Source organism: Lontra canadensis, unplaced genomic scaffold, assembly GCF_010015895.1.
Source record: "Lontra canadensis isolate GAN:19392208 unplaced genomic scaffold, GSC_riverotter_1.0 scaffold150, whole genome shotgun sequence".
NCBI classification, from domain to species: Eukaryota; Metazoa; Chordata; class Mammalia; order Carnivora; family Mustelidae; genus Lontra; species Lontra canadensis.
Window position 1 is genome coordinate 702,928 of NW_022631144.1, and position 22,862 is coordinate 725,789.

General features: G+C 36.9%; 1 protein-coding gene across 6 annotated transcripts in view; it reads left to right on the forward strand.

Annotated features, from left to right (window-relative positions):
- The window catches only part of ANO4 (anoctamin 4), a 450,000-nt gene that overhangs the window by 338,574 nt on the left and 88,564 nt on the right, over window positions 1–22,862 (forward strand). For all 6 annotated transcript variants that reach the window (XM_032844283.1, XM_032844285.1, XM_032844284.1 and 3 more), the window contains 2 exons: window positions 16,399–16,454; window positions 18,852–18,973. In XM_032844283.1, coding sequence (XP_032700174.1) covers window positions 16,399–16,454; window positions 18,852–18,973 — 178 coding nt within the window. The remainder of the gene's footprint in view (window positions 1–16,398; window positions 16,455–18,851; window positions 18,974–22,862) is intronic.

Consider the following 22,862-nt stretch of genomic DNA (forward strand, 5'->3'; position numbering starts at 1 on the left):
AATAAAGATGATGGTATTTTGATAGGGATTGTATTAAATGTGTAGATTGCTCTAGGTAACGTAGACATTTTCACATTTGTTCTTCCAATCCATGATCATGGAATGTTTTTCCATTTATTTGTGTCTTCCTCAATTTCTTTCATGAGTACTTTAAAGTTTTCTGAGTTCAGATTCTTTGCCTCTTTGTTTAGGTTTATTCCTCAGTATCTTATGGTTTGGGGTACAATTGTAAATGGGATCGACTCTTGAATTTCTCTTTCTTCTGTCTTGCTTTTGGTGTAGAGAAGTGCAACTGATTTCTGTGCATTGATTTTATATCCTGACATTTTACTGAATTCCTGTATGAGTTCTAGCAGTTTTGGAGTGGAGCCTTTGGGTTTTCCACATAAAGTTATCATATCATCTGCAAAGAGTGAGAGTTTGACTTCTTTTTTGCCTATTCAGATACCTTTAATTTCTTTTTGTTCTCTGATTGCTGAGGCTAGGACTTGTAGTATGATGTTGAATAGTAGTGGTGATAGTGGATATCCCTGCCATGTTCCTGACCTTAGGGGGAAAACTCTCCCGTTTTTCCCCATTGAGAATGATATTCGCTGTGGGTTTTTCATAGATGGCTTTGGTGATATTGGGGTATGTACCCTCTATCCCTACACTTTGCTGAGTTTTGATCAAGAAAGGATGCTGTACTTTGTCAAATGCTTTTTCAGCATCTATTGAGAGTATCATATGGTTCTTGTTTTTTCTTTTATTAATGTACTGTATCACATTCATTGACTTGTGGATGTTGAACCAACCTTGCAGCCCTGGAATAAATCCCACTTTATCGTGGTGAATAATCCTTTTAATGTACTGTTTGATCTTATTGACTAGTATTTTGGTGAGAATTTTTACACCTGTGTTCATCAAGGATATTGGTCTATAATTCTCTTTTTTGATGGGATCTTTGTCTGGTTTTGGGATCAAGGTAATGCTGGCCTCATAAAATGAGTTTGGCAGTTTTCCTTCCATTTCTTTTTTTTGCAACAGTTTCAGGAGAATAGGTATTAGTTCTTTAAATGCTTGGTAGAATCCCCCTGGGAAGCTGTCTGGCCATGGGCTCTTGTTTTTTGGGAGATTTTTGATGACTGTTTCAATCTCCTTACTGGTTATGGGTCTGTCGGGTTTTCTATTTCTTCCCGGTTCAGTTTTGGTAGTTTATACATCTCTAGGAATGCATCCATTTTTTCCACATTGTCAAATTTGCTGGTGTATAGTTGCTCATAATATGTTGTTTTAATTGTTTGTATTTCTTTGGTGTTGGTTGTGATCACTCCTCTTTCATTCACGATTTTATTAATTTGGGTCCTTTCTCTTCTCTTTTTGATAAGTCTGGCCAGTGGTTTATCAATCTTATTAATTCTTTCAAAGAAGCAGTTCCTAGTTTTGTTGATTTTTTCTACTGTTCTTTTGGTTTCTGTTTCATTGATTTCTGCTCTGATCTTTATGATTTCTCTTCTCCTGCTGGATTTAGGCTTTCTTTGCTGTTCTTTCTCCAGCTCCTTTAGGTGTAGGGTTAGGTTGTGTACGTGAGACATTTCTTGTTTTCTCGAAAAAGGTTTTTGCTGTATTGTATTGTATTGCTATGTACTTTCCTCTCAGGACTGCCTTTGCTATGTCCCACGGATTTTGAATAGTTGTGTTTTCATTTTCATTTGTTTCCATGAATTTTTTCAATTGTTCTTTAATTTCCTAGTTAACCCATTCATTCTTTAGTAGGATGCTCTTTAGCCTCTATGTATTTGAGTTCTTTCAACTTTCCTCTTGTGATTGAGTTCTAGCTTCAGAGCATTGTGGTCTGAAAATATGGAATGATTGCAATCTTTTGGTACTGATTGAGACCTGATTTGTGACCCAGGATGAGATCAGTTCTGGAGAATGCTCCATGTGCATTAGAGAAGAATCTGTATTCTGTTGTTTTGGGATGGAATGTTCTGAATATATCTGTGATGTTCATCTAGTCCAGTGTGTCATTTAAGGCCTTTATTTCCATGTGATCTTTTACTTAGATGATGTGTGCATTTCAGTAAGGGGGGGTGTTAAAGTCCTCTACTATTATTATATTATTGTCAATGTATTTCTTTAATTTTGTTATTAATTGGTCTATATAATTAGCTGCTCCCATGTTAGGGGCATAGATCTTCTTGTTGGACAGACCCTTTGAGTATGATATAGTGTCCTTTCTCATCTCTTATTATAGTCTTTGGCATAAAATCTAATTGATCTGATATAAGGATTGCAACCCCAGCTTTCTTTTGATGTCCATTAGCATGGTGAATTGTTTTCCCTCCCCTCACTTTAAATCTGGAGGTGTCTTTGGGTCTAAAATGAGTTTCTTGTAGACAACATATTGATGGGTCTTGTTTTTTTATCCATTCTGATACCCTGTGTCTTTTGATTGGGGTATTTAACCCATTTACATTCAGGGTAACTATTTTAAGATATGAATTGAGTGCCATTGTATTGCCTGTATGGTAACTGTTACTGTATATTGTCTCTGTTCCTTTCTGGTCTACTACTTTTAAGCTCTCTCTGCTTAGGACCCCTTTCAATATTTCTTGTAGGGCTTGTTTGGTGTTTGTAAATTCTTTTAATTTTTGTTTGTCCTGGAAGCTTTTTATCTCTCCTTCTGTTTTCAGTGACAGCCTAGCTAGAATTAGTACTCTTGGCTTTTTCTCGTTAACTGCTCTGAATATATCATGCCAGTTCTTTCTGGCCTGCCAGGTCTGTGGATAAGTCTGCTGCCAATCTAATATTTCTACTTTTGTATGTTACAGACCTCTTATCCCGAGCTGCTTTCAGGATTTTCTCTTTGTCACTATGACTTGTAAGTTTTACTATTTGATGACAGGTTGTAGACCTATTTTTATTGATTTTGAGGGTCGTTCTCTGTTTCTCCTGGATTTTAATGATTTTTCCTTCACCACATTAGGGAAATTTTCTACTATATTTTGCTCCAATATACCTTCTGCTTCTTCTGTCTTTCTTCTTCTTCTTGGACCCCAATTATTCTAATATTATTTCATCTTATGGTATCACTTATCCCTCGAATTCTCTCCTTGTAGTCCAATAGTTCTTTGTCTCTCTTTTGCTCAACTTCTTTATTCTCCATCATTTGGTCTTCTATACCACTAATTCTCTCTTCTGCCTCATTTATCCTAGCAGTAAGAGCCTCCATTTTTTTATTGCACCTGATTAATAGCTTTTTAAATTTCAACTTGTTTAGATTTTAGTTCTTATTTCTCCAGAAAGGAATTCTCTAGTACCCTCCATGCTTTTTTCAAGCCCAGCTAGCACCTTGAGAATTGTCATTCTGAACTCTAGTTCTGACATCTTACTAGTGTCCATATTGATTAGGTCCCTACCCATCAGTATTGCCTGTTTTTTTTGTTGTTGTTGTTTATTTTTTATTTTTTTTTTTTGTGGTGAGCTTTTCTGCCTTGTCATTTTATCCTGATAAGAACAGATGAATGAGAGAACAAAATACTAAAAGTGTAGCAATGACCCCAGAAAAATATACACTAAGCAAATCAGAAGAGACCCAAAACTTGGGGGAGAAGAAAGGAGAAAAAATTTAAAAAATTAAAAATTAAATATATATATATATATATATATATATATATATGTGTGTGTGTGTGTGTGTGTGTGTGTGTGTGTGTATCTACATATATATCTCAGACTGGTGAGTAGAACAGAGTCATCTACTTGATTTTGGGTATATTTTGGTCTTTAGAAGGAACTAGCTCCCAAAATTTTAAAGGATGAAAAACATATATATACACAAAAATAAGGGAAAGGACAATGAAAGGATGGAATATGACTGCAAAGATGAAAATTTAAAAAGATTCTAAAGAAGGAACTGATAAGAAGTTGGTTGAAAAAAGAAAAAAAAGAGGAAAGAATGTGATCAGGCTGGAGACTAGAACAAAGCTATGTGCTAGATTTAGGGTACATTTTGATCTTTTAGAAGAAATTGTATCCCAATATTTTAAAGAAAAAAAATTCTCTGTGTATACAAGAAATAAGGTTAAATACAATGAAGAGATAAAATACTACTAATACAGTGAGAATTTAAAAAAAGATTTTTTTTTTTTTAAAGATTTTATTTATTTATTTGATAGACAGAGATCAGAAGTAGGCAGAGAGGCAGGCAGAGAGAGAGAGAGGAAGGGAAGCAGGCTCGCTGCTGAGCAGAGAGCCCGATGCGGGGCTCGATCCCAGGACCCTGGGATCATGACCTGAGCCGAAGGCAGAGGCTTAACCCACTGAGCCACCCAGGCGCCCCTAAAAAACGATTTTTAGAAAATGTATTGATAAGGTAAAATAATTTAAAACATTAAAATAAGAAAGAGGAAAAATTTTTAAAAATGGAATAGGAGGGGCGCCTGGGTGGCTAAGTGGGTTAAGCTTCTGCCTTCAGCTCAGGTCATGATCTCAGGGTCCTGGGATCGAGCCCCACATCGGGCTCTCTGCTCAGCAGGGAGCCTGCTTCCTCCTCTCTCTCTGCCTGCCTCTCTGCCTACATGTGATATCTGTCAAATAAATAAATAAAAATCTTTAAAAAAATGGAATAGGAAAAAAAAATTTTAAATTTAACTTTGAAAGACTAAAGGATCATGGGGAAAAAGCCATGAATTCTAGGTGTTGCTTTCCCCTAGCTCTGGAGTTCTGCAGTTCACATTGATTGATGAACCTGGTCTTGGCTGGGTGTTTTTGATGATCTTTTGGGGGAGGGGCCTGTTGCAGTGATTCTCAAATGTCTTTGTCTGAGGTGGAATTGCACCACCCTTTCCAGGAGGCAGGCTAAGCAATCTGCTTGGGTTTGCTCTCAGTAGCTTTTGTTCCCTGAGTGCTTTCTGTACAGCTTTGGAGGATGGGAATGAAAATGGTAGCCCTCCAATCTCTGCCCGTGTAGGAGCTGAGAGCTCAGGGCCCCACTCCTTAGTGTACCCTCAGAGAAAAGCAGTCAATCCTTCCCGTCTCCCTGGTCTCTGGCTGTCTCTGAGCTCACCCAGCCTGTGACCAAGCATTTCTATCTCTGGTGCACGGCCCTTTTGGAGTCTCCAAATCCAGCAGATTCCTGTAGCTCATTCCTGCACTGCTCCTTCTGGAGGAAGAAGGACAGGGTCTCTCTGGATCTGCCACTTGTGGGGTCCCTGCTCAAAGAGCAGTGGGCCAACTGTGCCTAGGATCATGGTTTAAGGTAATCCTGAGCTAAGAGCCTCCATCTCAGCTCCGTCTCTGCAACTGGCTTCCCCACTCTGATACCTGGGAGCTCTGTCACACTCAGGCACCCCTGGTCTTTCTGTGATCCCTCAGGTCCTGAGACCACACTGAGACCACAGTGTGGTTCCCTGCAAGGGCTCTAACCTCCACTTAGCCTCTGGAGTGACATCCCTCAGTAGAGTAAACTTCTAAAGGTTCTGATTTTTGTGCTCTCCTTCTCTCTCACTTGCTGGGAGCTGTCCCCTCCCACCAAGTTCTGTCTTCCCGTTGCTTCAGATTCACTGCTGCACATGTTCTACCTTCTGGAAAGCGGTGATGTTCTGTTCCTAGAATTGCTGCTCTTCTTCTCTTCTATCTCCTCTTGAGTTTGTAGGTGTTCAGAATGGTTTGATAACTATCTAGGTGAACTCCTGGGACCTGATGATATTTAGGTCTGCTACTGCTCCACCTTCTTGCTCCTCCTCCCAATTATCACTGTTATTAAACAAATTATCATATATCATGAGAATTCAGGTGGCTTTGTCCTTACCTGTGTCCAAATGAGACTTTTGTCAATAGTTTGAATAATGACCTAGTCAGGAGACAAAAATCACACATAATTTTTACAGAGAAAGTTTAATATAAAATATATTATTAAATATTATTTATAGTAATATAAAAACTATGAGAGAGGATTGGAGTAATCAGGAATTGGCTAGTAGAGGTTAAGGAGAACTCTAGAGAATAAAGAAATAGCAGATATTAGGGGCAGCTACCACTTCTAGCAAGACTCTCCTCACAAAGCAGAGACCTATATTCTGTTGGAAGTAGTATAGCTGTGGTTCACTAGGTGGCATAGCCAAGTTTTCTGAGGGTAGTGAGCGGAACTGCCTAGAGGGCAGTAGATTCCAGGGAACCCATTCATTGGAAGGAGTTGCACCAACAACATTGCTCTGTGAAGCTGTTCAAGGAGACACCTGCCCTTGGGAGGTCCCATGTGCTACTGACCACCATGCCCTGTAGGAAATTGATGCCATAGAAGCTATGTGTTGTAGAAGCATGCTGAGGGGAACATATTGGTACCAGGAAGACATACTTATTCCTGCAGGGTCTTTCCAGCGCCTTCTACTGACAAATCTTAACATTGTACAATCTGGTAAAGGAGAAATATTTATAAGGTCTAGCTCCATTTTTGCAAAGAAGGCAATGGAAGTGTACTTGGAGCAAAGGGACAAATATATTGGTAACTGGTACTTGGCCTAAATAGCCTGCCCATCAAGCTTTCAGGTGGGGTGGACTTTGAAAGAATGCGTTAAATATGTTTGCCACTGGAATCAGGAGCATAAAAGATCTCGGTGATCTGGAAATCTCAGCCAAATCCAACAAGATGACATTTAATAGTTTGTAAATGTAAAGTCCTACACTCGAATTCAGCAAAACAACTACCCTGGTACAGTGTGGGAGAAATGTTGCTCAACAACATCATGAGAGGAACAGACTTGAGAGGCTTAGTTGAATGCAAGCTCAGTGTGAGTCACTCATATATGAAGCTGCCAAAACTACTTTGATCCCAAGCTGCATAAATTAAAATATAATAGAGAAAAATGATAACTATCTAGTCCAAATCTGGATACACCTGAAATAATATGTTCAGTGAGAGTTTATGTAGGTGGTGTGGTAAAATCAGACCTGATTTAGATCCTTCTTAACATCAGCGGAGTTGTAGATTGGTGTATCTTCATATTCTCTACATCAGTCTCCCATCTTTGAGACCCATCCTCTCCATAAATTCCTCCATGACCATTCCAGCTTGAATGAATTCTTCCCTCTTCCTGTGAATTCCTATGGTAATAACTTTTAGAATGTTTATTTGATAGATAATCATATACAACTCTTAATATCTTGAATTCTTTATTTTCAATGTCATTATGAAAATTCTATCCCTAAAGAGAACCACTGTTAAGCTTTGGTGTATTAAATAATTCAAATATCACTTTAATTACTTTTTTCACATTTATCCCCCATTTGCCCATGTAATTTTAACAGACTTAGAGTATACTACACTAAATTTTAACACACCTTTTCCAGTTAACATTGTATCATGAAAATGCTAAAAAAAAAAATGAGTGGAAGTGAAATGATTACAGTGGTAGCTATTCTCAATTATTTTATAAAATGCACATTTATTAAAAAACAGTGCCTTCACTAATATTGATGGTATAGTTTGTAGCACACCTCACAATTTATTATAACACACTAGTGTGTTGAAAATCTGCAGCTAAAAACCACTAGTTGGACAATAAGCTCCTTCATTGTAAATAAGTTGCCTTACTCATCATAGAGAGAGAGAGAGAGTATGTATCTTTTTATCCATTCATCAGTTCAGTGCTTTGAAAATTTGTAATGATGATCTGGAGTAGTATCTAATTAGAAATGGCCAATCACAGAGTAAATTACTAACCTAGGGTCAGGCATTATGCTAAAAATATATGTGGTAAAAACCACAAATGCTTGGTTTACCTGATGTTTCATAGTCATCTTTGGTTTCATAAATAAAAGAGATAACATTTTAGAAGAAAATTTAATTTATTGATAGAATAGTATTTATCTAATGTTATTTCCTACCTGAAACTATTTCTGAAAGTGACATCTTCCACAAAACCAACATTGTTTAGAGAGAACACCGAAATACTGATTTGTAAACATGATTTGTAAGGACATTTTGCTGGAGTATATGCTACCACTATATAAGTTTTCTGGATTCACTCTGAATTCATTACAACTGTGAAATTCAAAACTGTTGAAATCCACTTTCAAAATAGAGCAATTAATAGATCAACATAGATTTATTTAATAATATAAGTGCATAAAATAAATTTTAAGATTGACTAGTATTTTCAAAATTGGTGCTCAAGGGGGAAGTTTCATGAAGTGGTAGACTTCAAATATTAACTACTTTCTCACTTTGCAGGACTTTCATAAATTATGATAGGCTTACTAGGGTCGTCATCAGTCTCTTATTAGGTTCCTATGAATTCTGTTTCTTTCTAATATCTGAGATGTTTGAAAGTTTATTGACAAGATATGTGTATTTCTCAATAGAAACTCCAGGCAATCAGACCTTGCCACATAATCATTTATTCCTTCATTACAAAGGTATTTATCGAGGGCCTCCTGCATGCTAGGCAGAATACAAAAGTTGTACAAGTATTTGCATTTCAAATGTTTTTCTTAGACATTTACTATTAATGTCAATCATCTTATTACACATTACTGTATTACTGTGATTACAAGTACCTAAACAATGATTGACCCTGCATCAGGAAAAAGTAAATCAATGCATGTTCCATTTCCCAGTGAGGCTAAACCTCTGGATTCTAATCAGGGTCTAAAGCATAGGGAGCATTCCTCTATTAGCCACTTGAGAGACATCCTTCTAGTCATCTCTGAGGTACATTTTAGGAAGCAGCATAATTCTTGATTTGAAAGACACTTTAAAGACCAACACATTCAATTTCCACTTTTGGCCAAGACAGAGAAATAGACACAAGATTTACTCTCCCACCTGAAATAATCAAAGGAAAAACAGAAAAAAAAAAAACAAAACTGCAGGAGACTATGCTTTTCAAGACACTGAATGTTGGGCAGCCAAGAATAGATATCCCTGAGAGACAGAAAACAAATGAAGTGAGTGCTATGATTACATCAGCTTAACTACTTTGACATAGTTTCTAGATGGCAGCCCAGAGAGGGAGAACCCAGGCAGAACCCAGTAGACTCCTTGAATTGAGAAGATGTTGCTAAGAGTCCAAAGAAACTAGTTCAGTTAGAGTTCACAGAACAAAGTAACGAAAAGCAGAAAGTTTTGCCAAGAGAGAACCCTGAAGATCATCAGACCCCTTTAAGTATTTAGCAGAGTATTAATTACTGCCTATGTATTAGGAAACTACCCAAAGGCAGTGAAAGAACAGCCCCAAAGGATTTCCAGTGAAATAGGAACACCTTATAATTCACAGAGCATTAAACATAAATGTTCTAAAGATCCTAATCCAAAATTGAAAAGTTAATACACTGAGTAAAGAAATCGAAGCCTGAATTCTTTGCTGCCTACAAGAAACTTTAAAGATGCAAATGGGTTAAAAGTAAAAGGTTCAAAGAAGTTATAACATGCTTAATCAAATAAAGCTGAAATGGCTATATTGATATCAGACAAAATAGATTTCAGAACAAAGAATATTATCAGGGATAAAAGTAAATTCAAGGAATTCATTAGGAGGACAGAACAATCCCACAAGCCTGGAGTTTCAAACTACATGAAGCAAAACCTGACAGAACTGCAAAGAGAAATAGACAATTCCACAATTATAGTTGGATATTTAAATACTTCTTTGTCAGTAATTAATAGAATAAATAGAAAATCTGTAGGGGTTAGAAAACCTGAACAATATTATCAGTGAACATAACTGATCTTTTAGATCACTCCCCAAAACAACAGAATACCTTTTTTTTTTTTTTTTCAAATGCACATAGAACATAACCAAGATAGGCCATACTTGGGGACATAAAATAATACTTAATAGATCTAAAGGCATTCAAATCATACGGAGTATTTTTTTTTAAGATTTTATTTATTTATTTGACAGAGAGAGATCACAAGCAGGCAGAGAGGCAGGCAGAGAGAGAGGAGGAAGCAGGCTCCCTGTTGAGCAGAGAGCCTGATGTGGGGCTCGATCCCAGGACCCTGAGATCATGACCTGAGCCGTAGGCAGTGGCTTAACCCACTGAGCCACCCAGGCGCCCCCCGAGTATGTTTTTTGACCACAAAGGAATTAAATTCAATGTTAATATGAAGGTGATCTCTGGGAATATTACAGATATTTAAAACTAATACCTTTTAAATAACTCATCAGTGAAAGAAGAAGTCAAAAGAAAAATCAGCATGTTGTACTCAATGAAAATTAAATATCAAGATGTGCAATATTTAGGGACTAATTTATAGTGCTATGTGCCTATATATGAAAAGAAATATCCGAATTAATGACCATCACTTCCACCTAAACAAGAAAAAGAAATTAAAGTAGGTAGATGAAAAGGAATAATAAAAGAGAAGAAATCAATGAAATAGAAAACAGAAAAAATAATACAGAAAATAAATGGAACCAACAGATGTTCCTTTGAAAAAATTTATAAACCTTGTGAACATACCCAAGGTGACTTACCAGTGAGTCATGCCCAGTGTAATTCCTTTCCCTTAAGTGTAGGTAGAAACTGTAGCTTACATTTAGCCAACAGAACATTGCAAAGCTAATTGTGTCACTCCTGTGATTATGTTACACTATATGGAAAAGTTTAGGAGATCTTCCAGATGTGAAAGAGTTCTTAACCAGTTTGACATCAACTTAATCAAAGGGAAGATCATCCTGGATGGTCCCGACCTAATCAGGTAAGGCCTTTAAGAGTGTTTAGGCCTGCCCCCAGCTCAGAAACTTGCAGCAATAGGGACTCCTCTCTGTTGCTGGTTTTGAAGAAGCAAGTTGTGAATATAGCAACTGCAAGGAACTTAATTCTGTCTAATAATCAATGGATCCTTTCCTAGTTGAACCTCCAGGTAAGAATGCAGTCTAGACCAAACCTTCGCTTTGGTTTTGCGAGACCCAAAACAGACAACGTAGGTAAATCATGCCCAGACTTCTGAACAAAAGAAACTGTGAGATAGTAAATGGCTATTGTTTTTAGCTACTGCATTTCTTGCGATTTGTTACAGTGACAGAAAACAAATACAAATTTCTAATCAGGCTTATCAGGAAGAAGAGAGAGAAAACAAAAATTCTTAAATTTCCAGGAATAGGAGAGATGCTGTCACCAAAAATGTTGGGAGTATATTAAGGAACTATTTGAATAATCTTCTGTCAATAAATTCAACAGCTTAAATGAAATGGACACATTTCTGGACGGATGCAAATAATCAAAACCCATTCAAGAAAAAAATAATCTTGTGTTGTTGATTTTAGCCTTTCTGACTAGTGTGAGGTGATATCTCATTGTAGTTTTGATTTGCATTTTCCTGATGATAAGTGTTGTAAGGATCTTTCATGTGTCTGTTAGCCATCTGTATGTCTTTGCAAAGATGTCTATTCATGTCTTCTGTCCATTTTCTAATTGGGTTATTTTGCTTTTTGGGTGTTGAGTTGTTTAGGTTCTTTACATGGATACTAATCCTTTATCAGATATGTCATTTGCAAATATCTTCTCCCATTCTATAGGTTGCCTTTTACTTTTGTTGTTTCCTTTGCTGTGCAGAAGCTTTTTATATTGATGTGGTCCCAGTTTGCTTTTGTTTCCCTTGTCTCAGGAGACATATCTAGAAAGAAGTTCCTACAGCTGATGTCAAAGAAGTTACTGCCTGGGTTTTCTTCTAGGATTTTTGTGGTTTCAAGTCTCACATTTAGATCTTTAATCTATTTTGAATTTATTTTTATGTATGTTGTAAGACAATGATCCAGTTTTCTCCACACCATTTGTTGAAGGGACTTTTTCCCATTGGATATTTTTTCCTGCTTTGTTAAAGATTAATTGGCCATATAATTGTTGGTTCATTTCTGGGTGTTCTATTTTGTTCTATTGATATATGTGTCTATTTTTGTATCAGTATCATACTGTTTTGATTACCACAGCTTTTTGAAAAAAAGATTTTATTTATTTGAGAGAGAGAAAGCAAGTGGGTTGAGGGTCAGAGGGAAACAATCTCAAGCAGACTCTGAACTGAGTGCAGAGCCTGATGCAGGGCTCAATTCCACCACACTGAGATCATGACCTGAGCCAAAACCAAGAGTCAGACACTCAATCAACTGAGTCACCAAGGCACCCCAATTACTACAACTTTGTAATATAGTTTGAAGCCCAGAATTGTGATGCCTCCAGGTTTTCTTTTCCTCTTCAAGATTGCTCTGGCTATTTGGAGTCTTTTGTGGTTCCATATAAATTTTGTTTGTTCAAGGTCTGTGAAAAATGCTTTGGTATTTTGATAGGGATTGCATTAAATGTGCAGATTGCACAGGGGTTGGTGAGGATGTGGAGAAAAGGGAACCGTCTTGCACTTTTGGTGGGAATGCAAACTGGTGTAGCCACTCTGGAAAACAGTACGAAGATTCCTCAAAAAATTAAAAATAGAACTACCCTATAATCCAGCAATTGCACTATTAGGTATTTAACCAAGGAATACAAAAAATTCTAACTCAGAAGGATACACAAACCCAAATGTTTAAAGCAGCATTATCTACAATAGCCAGCCCAAGTGTCTATTAGCTGATGAATGAATAAGGAAGATGTGGTATATATGCACAATGGAATATTACTCAGCCATAAAAATAGTATGAAATCTTGCCATTTTCAATGACATAGGTGGAGCTAGAGAGTATTATACTAAGCAAAATAAGTCAGAGAAAGATAAATACCATATGATTTCACTTGTATATGGAATTTAAGAATCAAAACAAATGAGCAAAGGGACAAAAAGAGAGAGAGGTAAAGCAATAAACAGTTAAAAGTTTATAGTTATAAACTTTTATATATATAACAATATATAAAAAGTTATAGTTAACTATAGGGAATAAATTAATGGTTGCCAAAAGGGATGTGGGTGGAAGATGGGTTAAACTGGTGATGGGGATTAAGGAGTGCACTATGATGAGCACTGGGTGATATATGGAAGTGTTGAATCGCTACAGTATACACCTGAAACATAGCACTGTATGTTAACTGGGGGTTAAATAAAAACTTAAAAAAATAAGCTTATATATATAAGCATGAAAAATAAGAAGAAAGAGCCTAATTAGATCCATATGGATTAAAGAAATTGAATTTGTACTTGAAAATCTTCTCACAGAAATACCCCTGCAGGCCCAGATTATCTTACTGGTAAATTCCATCAGACATTCAAGAAAGAAATAATACCTGTTTTACAAAACTCTTTCACAAAATTAAAGTATGGAGAATAGGAGAGCCGTATTACTCAGGTACCTAAACCAGGCAAAGACTGTGCTAGAAAACTGTAAATCAATATACTTCATGAATATGGAGGCCAACATTGTAAACAAAATTTTGTCAATAAAACACAACAGTATGTAAAAAGGATAATCCATCATGATCACATAGGGCTTATCCAGGTCTGCAAAGGTTGGCCTAATGTTTGAAAATTAATCAACATAACTCACAACTTTGGCAACGTGAAAAAGGAAAATAATATGGTCATCTCCACAGATACAAAAAAACATTTGGCAAAATTCTGCTTTTGTTCATGATAAAAACTCAGCAGACTATGAATAGAAAGGAACTTCCTCAACCTTAGTCAAGTACATCTATAAAATACTTATAGTTAACATTGTACTTGATGGTAAAAACTAAAGCTTCCCCTGAAGATAAGGAACAGAACAAGTATGTCTTCTCTTATATTCATCATTTCACTAGCCAAAATGCAGTAAGACAGGAAAAACAATAGGCATCCAAACTGAAAAAAGAAGTAAAACTGTATTTAGTCTCAGATGACATGATCATCTGGATAGAAGCTCCAACAGGATATACAAAAACACTAGTAGAATGAGTAAAGCTCTGTTGCAAGAAACAAAACAAATACAAAACTCAATTGTAGTTCTATAAACTAGCAACTAACACTAAGGAATTAAAATTTTAAAGACCATACCATTTATAATAATATCCAAAAAATGGAATACTTATCTGACAAGAGATATGTAATGGGTGTCTGGGCAGCACAGTTTGTTAGCATCTGACCCTTTTTGTTGTTGTTGTTGTTTAAAGATTTTATTTATTTATTTGACAGACAGAGATCACAAGTAGGCAGGGCATGCTATGAAGCTGCATAGATTCTCTATTCTGTTCCACAGATCTATTTGTCTATATTTACATCAACACCACACTCTTTTGATTACTTTAGATCTGTAATAATTCTTGAAATCAAGTAACATTAGCCCTCCATTTGTGCTTTTTTTCTTTTCAGAGTTACTTTGGCTATTCTAGGTTATGAATATTTTAATCAGCTTGTCAATTTCCATAGACACATACACATGCACAACCTTGGGAGTTTGAGATTGCACTGAATCTATAGATTAAATTGGGTAGAATTGACAATATTGAGTCTTTTGAGCTATGAACAGAATGTATCAAGATATATTTATTAAAATCTTAAATATCTCTCACAAATGTTTTATAGTTTTCAGTGTACACACCTCACATATCTTTTTTAAAGATTTATTTATTTGGGATAAAGAGATGGGGAGAGGCAGAAGGAGAGGGAGAGAGAGTCTCAAGCAGACTGCACTGAGCACAGAGCCCAAATGTAGGGTTGTTTCAGGACCTTGAGGACCCTCACCCAAGCTGTAACCAAGAGTCAGATGATAAGGGCACATAGCTGGCTCAGTGGGTTAAAGTCTCTGCCTTCAGCTCAGGTCATGATCTCAGGGTCCTGGGATCGAGCCCCGCATGGAGCTCTCTGCTCAGCAGAGAACCAGCTTCTCCCCTGTCCCTTTCCCCCACTTGTGCTGTCTCTCTCAAATAAATAAATAAATAATATCTTTTAAAAATTTAAAAAATAAATATAAAACCTAAAATTATAAAAAACCCCCAAAGAAAATTTTCATGGCCTTATGTTAGTTTGGAATTTCTTGAAAACAATTCATAAAAGAAAAAATTGGATAAATTGGACTTCATCAAAATTAAAGCTTTTGATTTTTGAAGTATATTTTTGAAAGAATGAAGAGAGAGTCCACATACTATGAGAAAAAAAATTCAAAGCATATGTCTAATGAAAGACATCTAGAATATATAAAAAACAGTCATAACTGAATAAAAAATTAATGGACATAAGATTTTAACAGATATTTCAGAAAAGAAGATATACAGATGGCAAATAATGTTAAATATATACCCACCATATGATCTAGTTATTCCATTTCTCAGAATTTTCCTCAGAAAGATAAAAGCAGATATCCATAGAAGGACTTTTACATAAATGCTCACAGTAACATTATTTGTAATGGTTCAGGACTGGAAACAAATATCAAGGGGAATAGATAAACAGTTATAGATCCATATGATGGTATACTCAGCAGTAAAAAAAAAAAAAAAGAGTTACTACATGGATGAATCTCAAAATAATTATCTTAAGTGAAAGAATTTGGATAAAAAGGAGTAATGTATAATTCCATTTATATAAAACTCTAGAAAATGCAAACTGATAATGACAGAAAAAAGATCAGTGTTTACCTTGGAGATGGCATAGGGAGGAGTGTAGTTATGAAGTGGCAGGATAAAACTTTGGGGTATGGATATGCTTACTATCTTGACTATGCTGATGGTTTCAGGTATGCATATATAAGGCAAATCTCAAATTGTATGTTTTAAATCTGTGCCATTTATGGTATGTCAGTTATGCCTCAATAAAGCTATTTTTAAAAAAATAATCCACATAACCAGGGCACCTTGGTAGCTTAGTCAGTTAAGTGTCCAACTCTGGATTTCAGCTCAGGTCATGATCTCAGTCAAAGTCGTGAGGTCGATCCCTGCATCAGGCTCCATGTCCAACTTGCAGCGTGCTTGAGAGTCTCTCTCTCTCTGTCTCCCTCTGCCCCTCCCTTCCCTTGTGCGCATGGCTCTCTCTCTCTAAAAAAAAAAAAAAAAGTCATATACCCAGCACCCCTCCCCCCTTTTATGCATGAGAAAATTGAGGCCTGAGGACAAGAAGACTTTTTTCAAAATCACACCACTAGTCCACTGTGGAAGGGCTAGATTTATCCACATTAAACTTCTGAATAAAAATATAAAAAGAACTGGTAGAAAACCTTTTTTGGGGGGGGTATGATAAATTCATCCACTTTCTCAATATATTCCCATCTTTGTGCCAGACACTGTACTGAGTATGCTTCACTGTTTTGTTTCTATTTGAAAATCCAGTTTCCCAGCCCTTGATTCCGATTTCCTAGCAGATAGAAAAACTTTCTAAACTATTGGAGTCCCCAGCTGGGTTTGAATCACATTTGAAAGCTTAGATTGTTTTCTCCAAAAGTATCACCCTTATATTAGTGTTGAATGTTGTGAGAACTCAAACTCAGTATTAATTCAAAGTGAACTTTTTTGTTATTCTAGGTCTGAATCGTTTGCTTACCAATGGCTCCTATGAAGCTGCATTTCCTCTGCATGAGGTATTGTCCTGCCTTTCCTCTGTTAATTTCTTGTTATTAAATCAGCTTCTGGGAATAGTCATTAATTGAGTTTGTTGATATGACATTTGTTCAGAATGAATTTAATTTTTTCAATGGATAATTAGGGAGGGCCTACTTGAATTGTGATGTTTCTCCCCCAACATAAATTTATTTCTATATATCTTTTTTATGTAATTGTAAGAATACTTGAATCAAGAGTCACTCAGCATGAATTCAGAGGAATCAATGAGGGACTCCAAGTCATAAAATAAAGAAGCATTGAAAATTTGCATGAGGCACCAGACCTGTGGGGAAAATGTTCCTGAAATATATAGTTTCTGTAACTTAGAAGTTTATAGCTATTCCTTAGAGAGTAGGAGGGAGTCATCTTGAAAAGCCTCTGGCAATCAAATGGTGGTGAATGGAAATGAATAATATTATACCTATTTTTTCTCATTTAAGATATATAAATTTTGATATTCTCTTTATTTGCTACATGGGTTTTGTCATATATAAGGACTTTAGAAATATAAGTCTGGTTATCCTTAACCTTACTTTTCCCATTTAATCTTGGGTTATTTAACCCAGAATTCTCTTGTACACATAGGTTTTTAGGGACATAATCCTTGCCATTGGTGAGAGTTTATTGTCATCTTCATGGTGTTGAACCCCTACTTTATACCAGTCATTGTGTGACAAAGAGAGCACAGAGATAATTATCCTTGCCAATCCCCTGTAGGACCTCACAAACTAGTGAGGCTGGACCTCCTGGGAATTATTTCCAGAAGTCTTCTACTGGAAACAATGTTAACAGTTTGCCAGTAAACTTTGCAGAACAGTTCCAACAATTTGCAAATGGCAAGTCTTTCCAAAACATACCTTTTGTTTGGCTTACAGTGCTGTTTTTGTTGTTTTACACACCACAAGGATGCAAAGACAATGGGGAATTTTACAAATCTTGTTCATTAAGAAAACTCTAGAAGCTTTGGCCTCACACCCTATTTATAGACTTCCATGAAACATTTTTGGAATGACAAAAGCAAATTTTCATTTGCTTTTTTGTTATATGAAATTTGTCATATGAAAATTTTCATTTTCATATGACAAAAGCAAATCTTTTGACCCAAAGGTTTTCTAAAGACACACACAGGTGATTCTGAACTTTCAAGACAGATTCTCACCCCCACATACACACACACAAACATCATGTGGCTTTCTGTAGTTATTCATTGGATTGGCCAAAAAAGGTTTCAGTGACAACTGCATCCCCCCACAGCTGGGCCCTTGCCCGTAGTGAGGGCAGGGTCTGAGCAATGGTAGGTGAGCAGAAATATCTGTGCAGGTGAGTAGGTGGCAGGTATGAGGATGTCTGAGAAGATGCAGCTCTGTAACCACATAGAGTAATTTAAGGCCTCTTCTCTTGGGCTTGCACATCTCAGTGAAGCCCTGTATTCTATGAGAAGAGACCTTCCAAATTAGTAATACCAGCAACAGTAACATAATCACTTCTGAATCTTTACTCTCAGTTTAACATAATTATATTATTTAACATCCTAATGACCTTCAAAAGCAGAAAAGCAAGAAGGGCAGATATTGTTGCCCTTGTTTCATGTTAAACATTTAAATAGAGGTTTAGAGAAGAGTTGCCCTCCTAGTTATTGTGTGAGTTGTTGGTTGAGCTGAGGCTAGAACCTGAGTTTCTTGTCTCTCAGCCTCATTCACCTTCCACTAAGAAAGACCTTCTCAAGGTAGTGTTATTAAGTAGTCCACTTCCAGAAAGTACTTTTTCTGTTTATGAAGCTAACATCACCACTAACTGAACTCAGAAAAACCTGTACCTGTCTGGCCCTTGGTCTCCTCATTTGTCCCATGAGGTGGCTGAATTAGATTTGAACTGTTGTAATTTTAAGGTTACATCCATCTTTTATATTTTAGGGGTTTTGTATGGATAATGCAGAAATACCACTGTGACTGTTTACCAACTGCCCTGTCTTGAGACAAATGGAAAAGAGAGCTAAGTTTTGGGCATGGCCTCTAGGCAAGACACTTTATTCACTCAAACCATGAAAGAAACCTAATGAGGCAGAAATTATTAGTTCCATAATGAACTAGAAATCTAAGGCTCAGAGAGCTTAAGGTCTCCTAGCCAAAAGTAGTGGAACTAAATTTGAACTCAGCTCAAACCTGCCTGATTCCTAGCAAGCATGTACTTTTTACTACATACCACCATCAACAAGATTATGTCCACAATAACTGTTTTCCCTTTAATAGTATGGATCCATTTCTTTCTTATATCACCCCTACCACTACTCCTTCCATAAAAGACTAGTGTTACTGTCGCTTTTTCCTTATGGCTTTTTTGGATATTACCTCATGGAAGTGGTGTTTTTACCCCAGGGAAGTTACAGAAGTAAAAACTCCATTAGAACCCATGGAGCGGAAAACCATCGACATCTGCTCTATGAGTGCTGGGCCTCCTGGGGTGTGTGGTATAAATACCAGCCTTTGGATCTTGTAAGGTGAGTTCTTAACCAATTGCAAATATAAAACTTGCACAGAATGGTTAGGACAGGCTGTCAGCTGGGACAAGGAAAAATTCTGAGTTACAGAGCTTTTACTCAAATCTAGCTTCATCTCAAGAAGGGAACTCATAAGAGGACATTGGTCATTCTCGGTAAACTAGACCTCACTCTGATGAGGATAGTGCTTCCTCCAGAAAGGTCTCAGGAGAGGGCCTGTGAGATCAGTTGGGCCTCCCACAGGATTTTATATGGAGCAAGCCATCCATGTGACTGTTATTGACAAATTATCTATAACAATTGCAGAAATGTGATGTGCTTAAATATATTAGTGAAAAATGGGATATTAGTCACTATCTATGTAAGTAGGAAAAATGGAGTTCTATCACTCTAATAAATTTCAGACTTATTATAATTTTCAACTAATAACCTTTAAAGATTATTTGACTTCTACAAGTCATATTAGTATATCAGCTTTTAGCCGATGATAATTGTACAGTGGAAATGTATGTTTTTTTAACTATTTATGTCCAAATTTCTGCCATGGCAACATTATACTCCGACATCTCATTGCTTATTTAGAGACTGGTTATTAAGATTGGGTGGCAACAATCCATACTTCATGGATTCCTTATAAAAAAGAAAACCATGTCTCATTTCCTAGACTAGATGGATTCGGCTTACTTTCTCTAGTGCCCTTAAAAAAATGAGCCCAGAGGAAAATGAAATAATACAACAACTCATTTTATATTTTATCTCCCTGGGTAGTCATTCTTCCTGCCAGAGTCCTAGTTACTAAGTATTTATTCCTACTGACCCAGGGTGATTGATGAATTGTATACTATCCTTTGTGTTAGTAACAAATAATCCAGATAATCTGGGTGAGTGGAAAATATTTCCTGAGATGAGATTTTTTTCTTTGGACCAGTCTCAATGCATGCTAAAACAGTGGAGGAAAAAAAAAAGTAAAAGTAAGTGCACTTCCCAGTCTCAGTCCCAACATTACAGAATTATACTGATCAAAAATTATAGAAAATTACTGCAGGCAAAATATCCACCCTCCTTGACAGTGTTTTGATTAAGACTTTATGAATATTAATTAATGAGCATTAATTAACTACCCATTGTGTTTCTAGCATGATGCTAAATAATACTGGCAAAGACAAATGGAAGCTACCATATCTGAGAAACTCCGTTTCCTTCAGTAAAACAGGCTCTGCATACTTGAAACAACTAGAAAACAATACAAGGCTATGCACAATTAGGTAAAATGTGTGATGAAGATGATTAGTTTTATAAAAATTTGGAAAAATGGAAAGGATAGATATGGGTTGGCGCTTCTGTGGAAGGTTCTGTAGAGCTGAGCCTGGAAGAGACTAAGATTTGTATAGGCCAAAGGAAAGGAGATGAAAAACATAAGCAATTTTCCAATAGAACAATGTTGTGGAGTATCTAGGAAATATCAACTCTTAAATAGCTCTTGTCCTACAGATTTTGCTCCCTCCATGTCTCTTTTTTTTTTTTTATCATTTTTTTAAAATTTATTTTCAACATAACAGTATTCATTGTTTTTGTACCATACCCAGTGCTCCATGCAATCTGTGCCCTCTCTAATACCCACCACCTGGTTCCCCCAACCTCCCACCCCCCCACCTCTTCAAAGCCTTCAGATTGTTTTTCAGAGTCCATAGTCTCTCATTGCTCACCTCCCCTTCCAATTTCCCCCAACTCCCTTCTCCTAACTCCCCATGTCCTCCATGCTATTTGTTATGTTCCACAAATAAGTGAAACCATATGATACTTTACTCTCTCTGCTTGACTTATTTCACTCAGCATAATCTCTTCCAGCCCCGTCCATGTTGCTACAAAAGTTGGGTATTCGTCCTTTCTGATGGAGGCATAATACTCCATAGTATATATGGACCACATCTTCCTTATCCATTCGTCCGTTGAAGGGCATCTTGGTTCTTTCCACAGTTTGGCAACCGTGGCCATTGCTGCTGTAAACATTGGGGTACAATTGCAGGGTTATAGGGAAGCTCTATTTTTAATTTCTTGAGGAATCTCCACACTGTTCTCCAAAGTGGCTGCACCAACTTGCATTCCCACCAACAGTGTAAGAGGGTTCCCCTTTCTCCACATCCCCTCCAACACATGTTGTTTCCTGTCTTCCTCCATGTCTCTTAATTCTGGCCACACCCCAGAACCTCCTCGACCATACAGCCTCCTTCACCTAATAACCTGGATGATGGCTGTTGTCCCATAATTGGTCTCCCTTTTTCTACTCTGGTCCCTTCCAATCCATTCTCTACCTTCCAAATAGAGTGATCTTTTTAGCTTCAGAGAAATTCAAATCAAAACCATATTGAGATACCACCTTACACAAGTTAGAATGATAAAATTGACAAGGCAAGAAACATAAATGTTGGAGAGGCTGCAGAGAAAGGGGAATACTCATACACTGTTGGTGGGAGGGCAAGTTGGTACAGCCACTTTGGAAAACAGTGTGGAGTTTCCTCAGAAAATTAAAAATAGAACTACTCTGTGATCCACCAATTGCATTACTGGGAATTTACCCCAAAGATACAGATGTAGTGAAAAGAAGGGCCATATGCACCCCAATGTTCATAGCAGTAATGTCCACAATAGTCAACCTGTGGAAAGAGCTGAGATACCCTTCAACAGATGAATGGATAAAGAATATGTGGTCCATATATACAATGGAATATTACACAGCCATCAGAAAGGATGAATACCCAGCTTTTGCAACAACATGGATGGACTGTAGGAGATTATGCTAAGTGAAATAAGTCAAGCAGAGAAAGTCAATTCTCATATGGTTTCACTTATTTGTGGAACATAAGGAATAGCATGGAAGACATTTGGAGAAGGAAGGGGAAAATAAAGGAGGGGATATCAGAGGTGGAGACAAACCATGAGAGACTATGGACCCTGAGAAACAAATTGGGTTTTAGAGGGGAGGAAGTGGGTGGATGGGTTAGCCCAGTGACGGGTGTTAAGGAGGGTGTGTATTGCATGGAGCACGGAGTGTTATATGCAAACAATGAATCAGGATCACTACATTAAAAACTTGTGTACTGTATGGTGACTAACAGAACATAATAAAAAAATAGAATAATTTTTTAAATTAAATCTGATTATGTCCTTTGAATGTTAAAACTCTCTTATGATTTTTCCATTCTCTCAAGACAAGGATCAATGCATTTAGCACGGTTTATAAGATTCACCAAGGCCGAGCCTCCGCCTGCCTCATCAGCCCATCTCTTGTTATCGGTGCTCTGGGCACACTGCCCTTATTTCACCTGGTCCCTTCTGCCACAGGGTCTTTTATACTTGTGGTTCCTCTGCTGGAAACACTTGATCCTGTCCCCTGTCTACCTAGTTAATAGTCACCTCCTCATAGAAGTCTTCCCCAAGTAGGGTGGTCACATGGTTGGTTGATATACTTGGGGAATTGTGTTCCTCTCCTTTTATAGCCCTTTTCCTAGTGTTCTAATTATAAATTTATTTCTTTAATTGATTGATGTCTGTCTACTCTGTCATCCTGTGAGCTGCACAAGAGCAGAGACCAAGCTGATTTTGTATCCTCAGTCCCTAGCACAATATTTGTCACATGAAACTTATTTTTATATTTGTTGGATGAATAAAATAATATATCTGTTTATTTGAATGTACATTGGAAAAGTCTTCAGAGAGTGGCAAGTTTCTTTTGGGTCACAGTGGAAGATAGGATAAATAATCTTTAGTTTACCTTTCAGAGCTTTTGGGAATTATTGGACATTCTAAGAGGAAAGCAGAAGCCAGGATTTGGAAACAGGTGGTCAGTAACATTTATTTAGAATTAGAATGAAAAAATATTAGAATATTC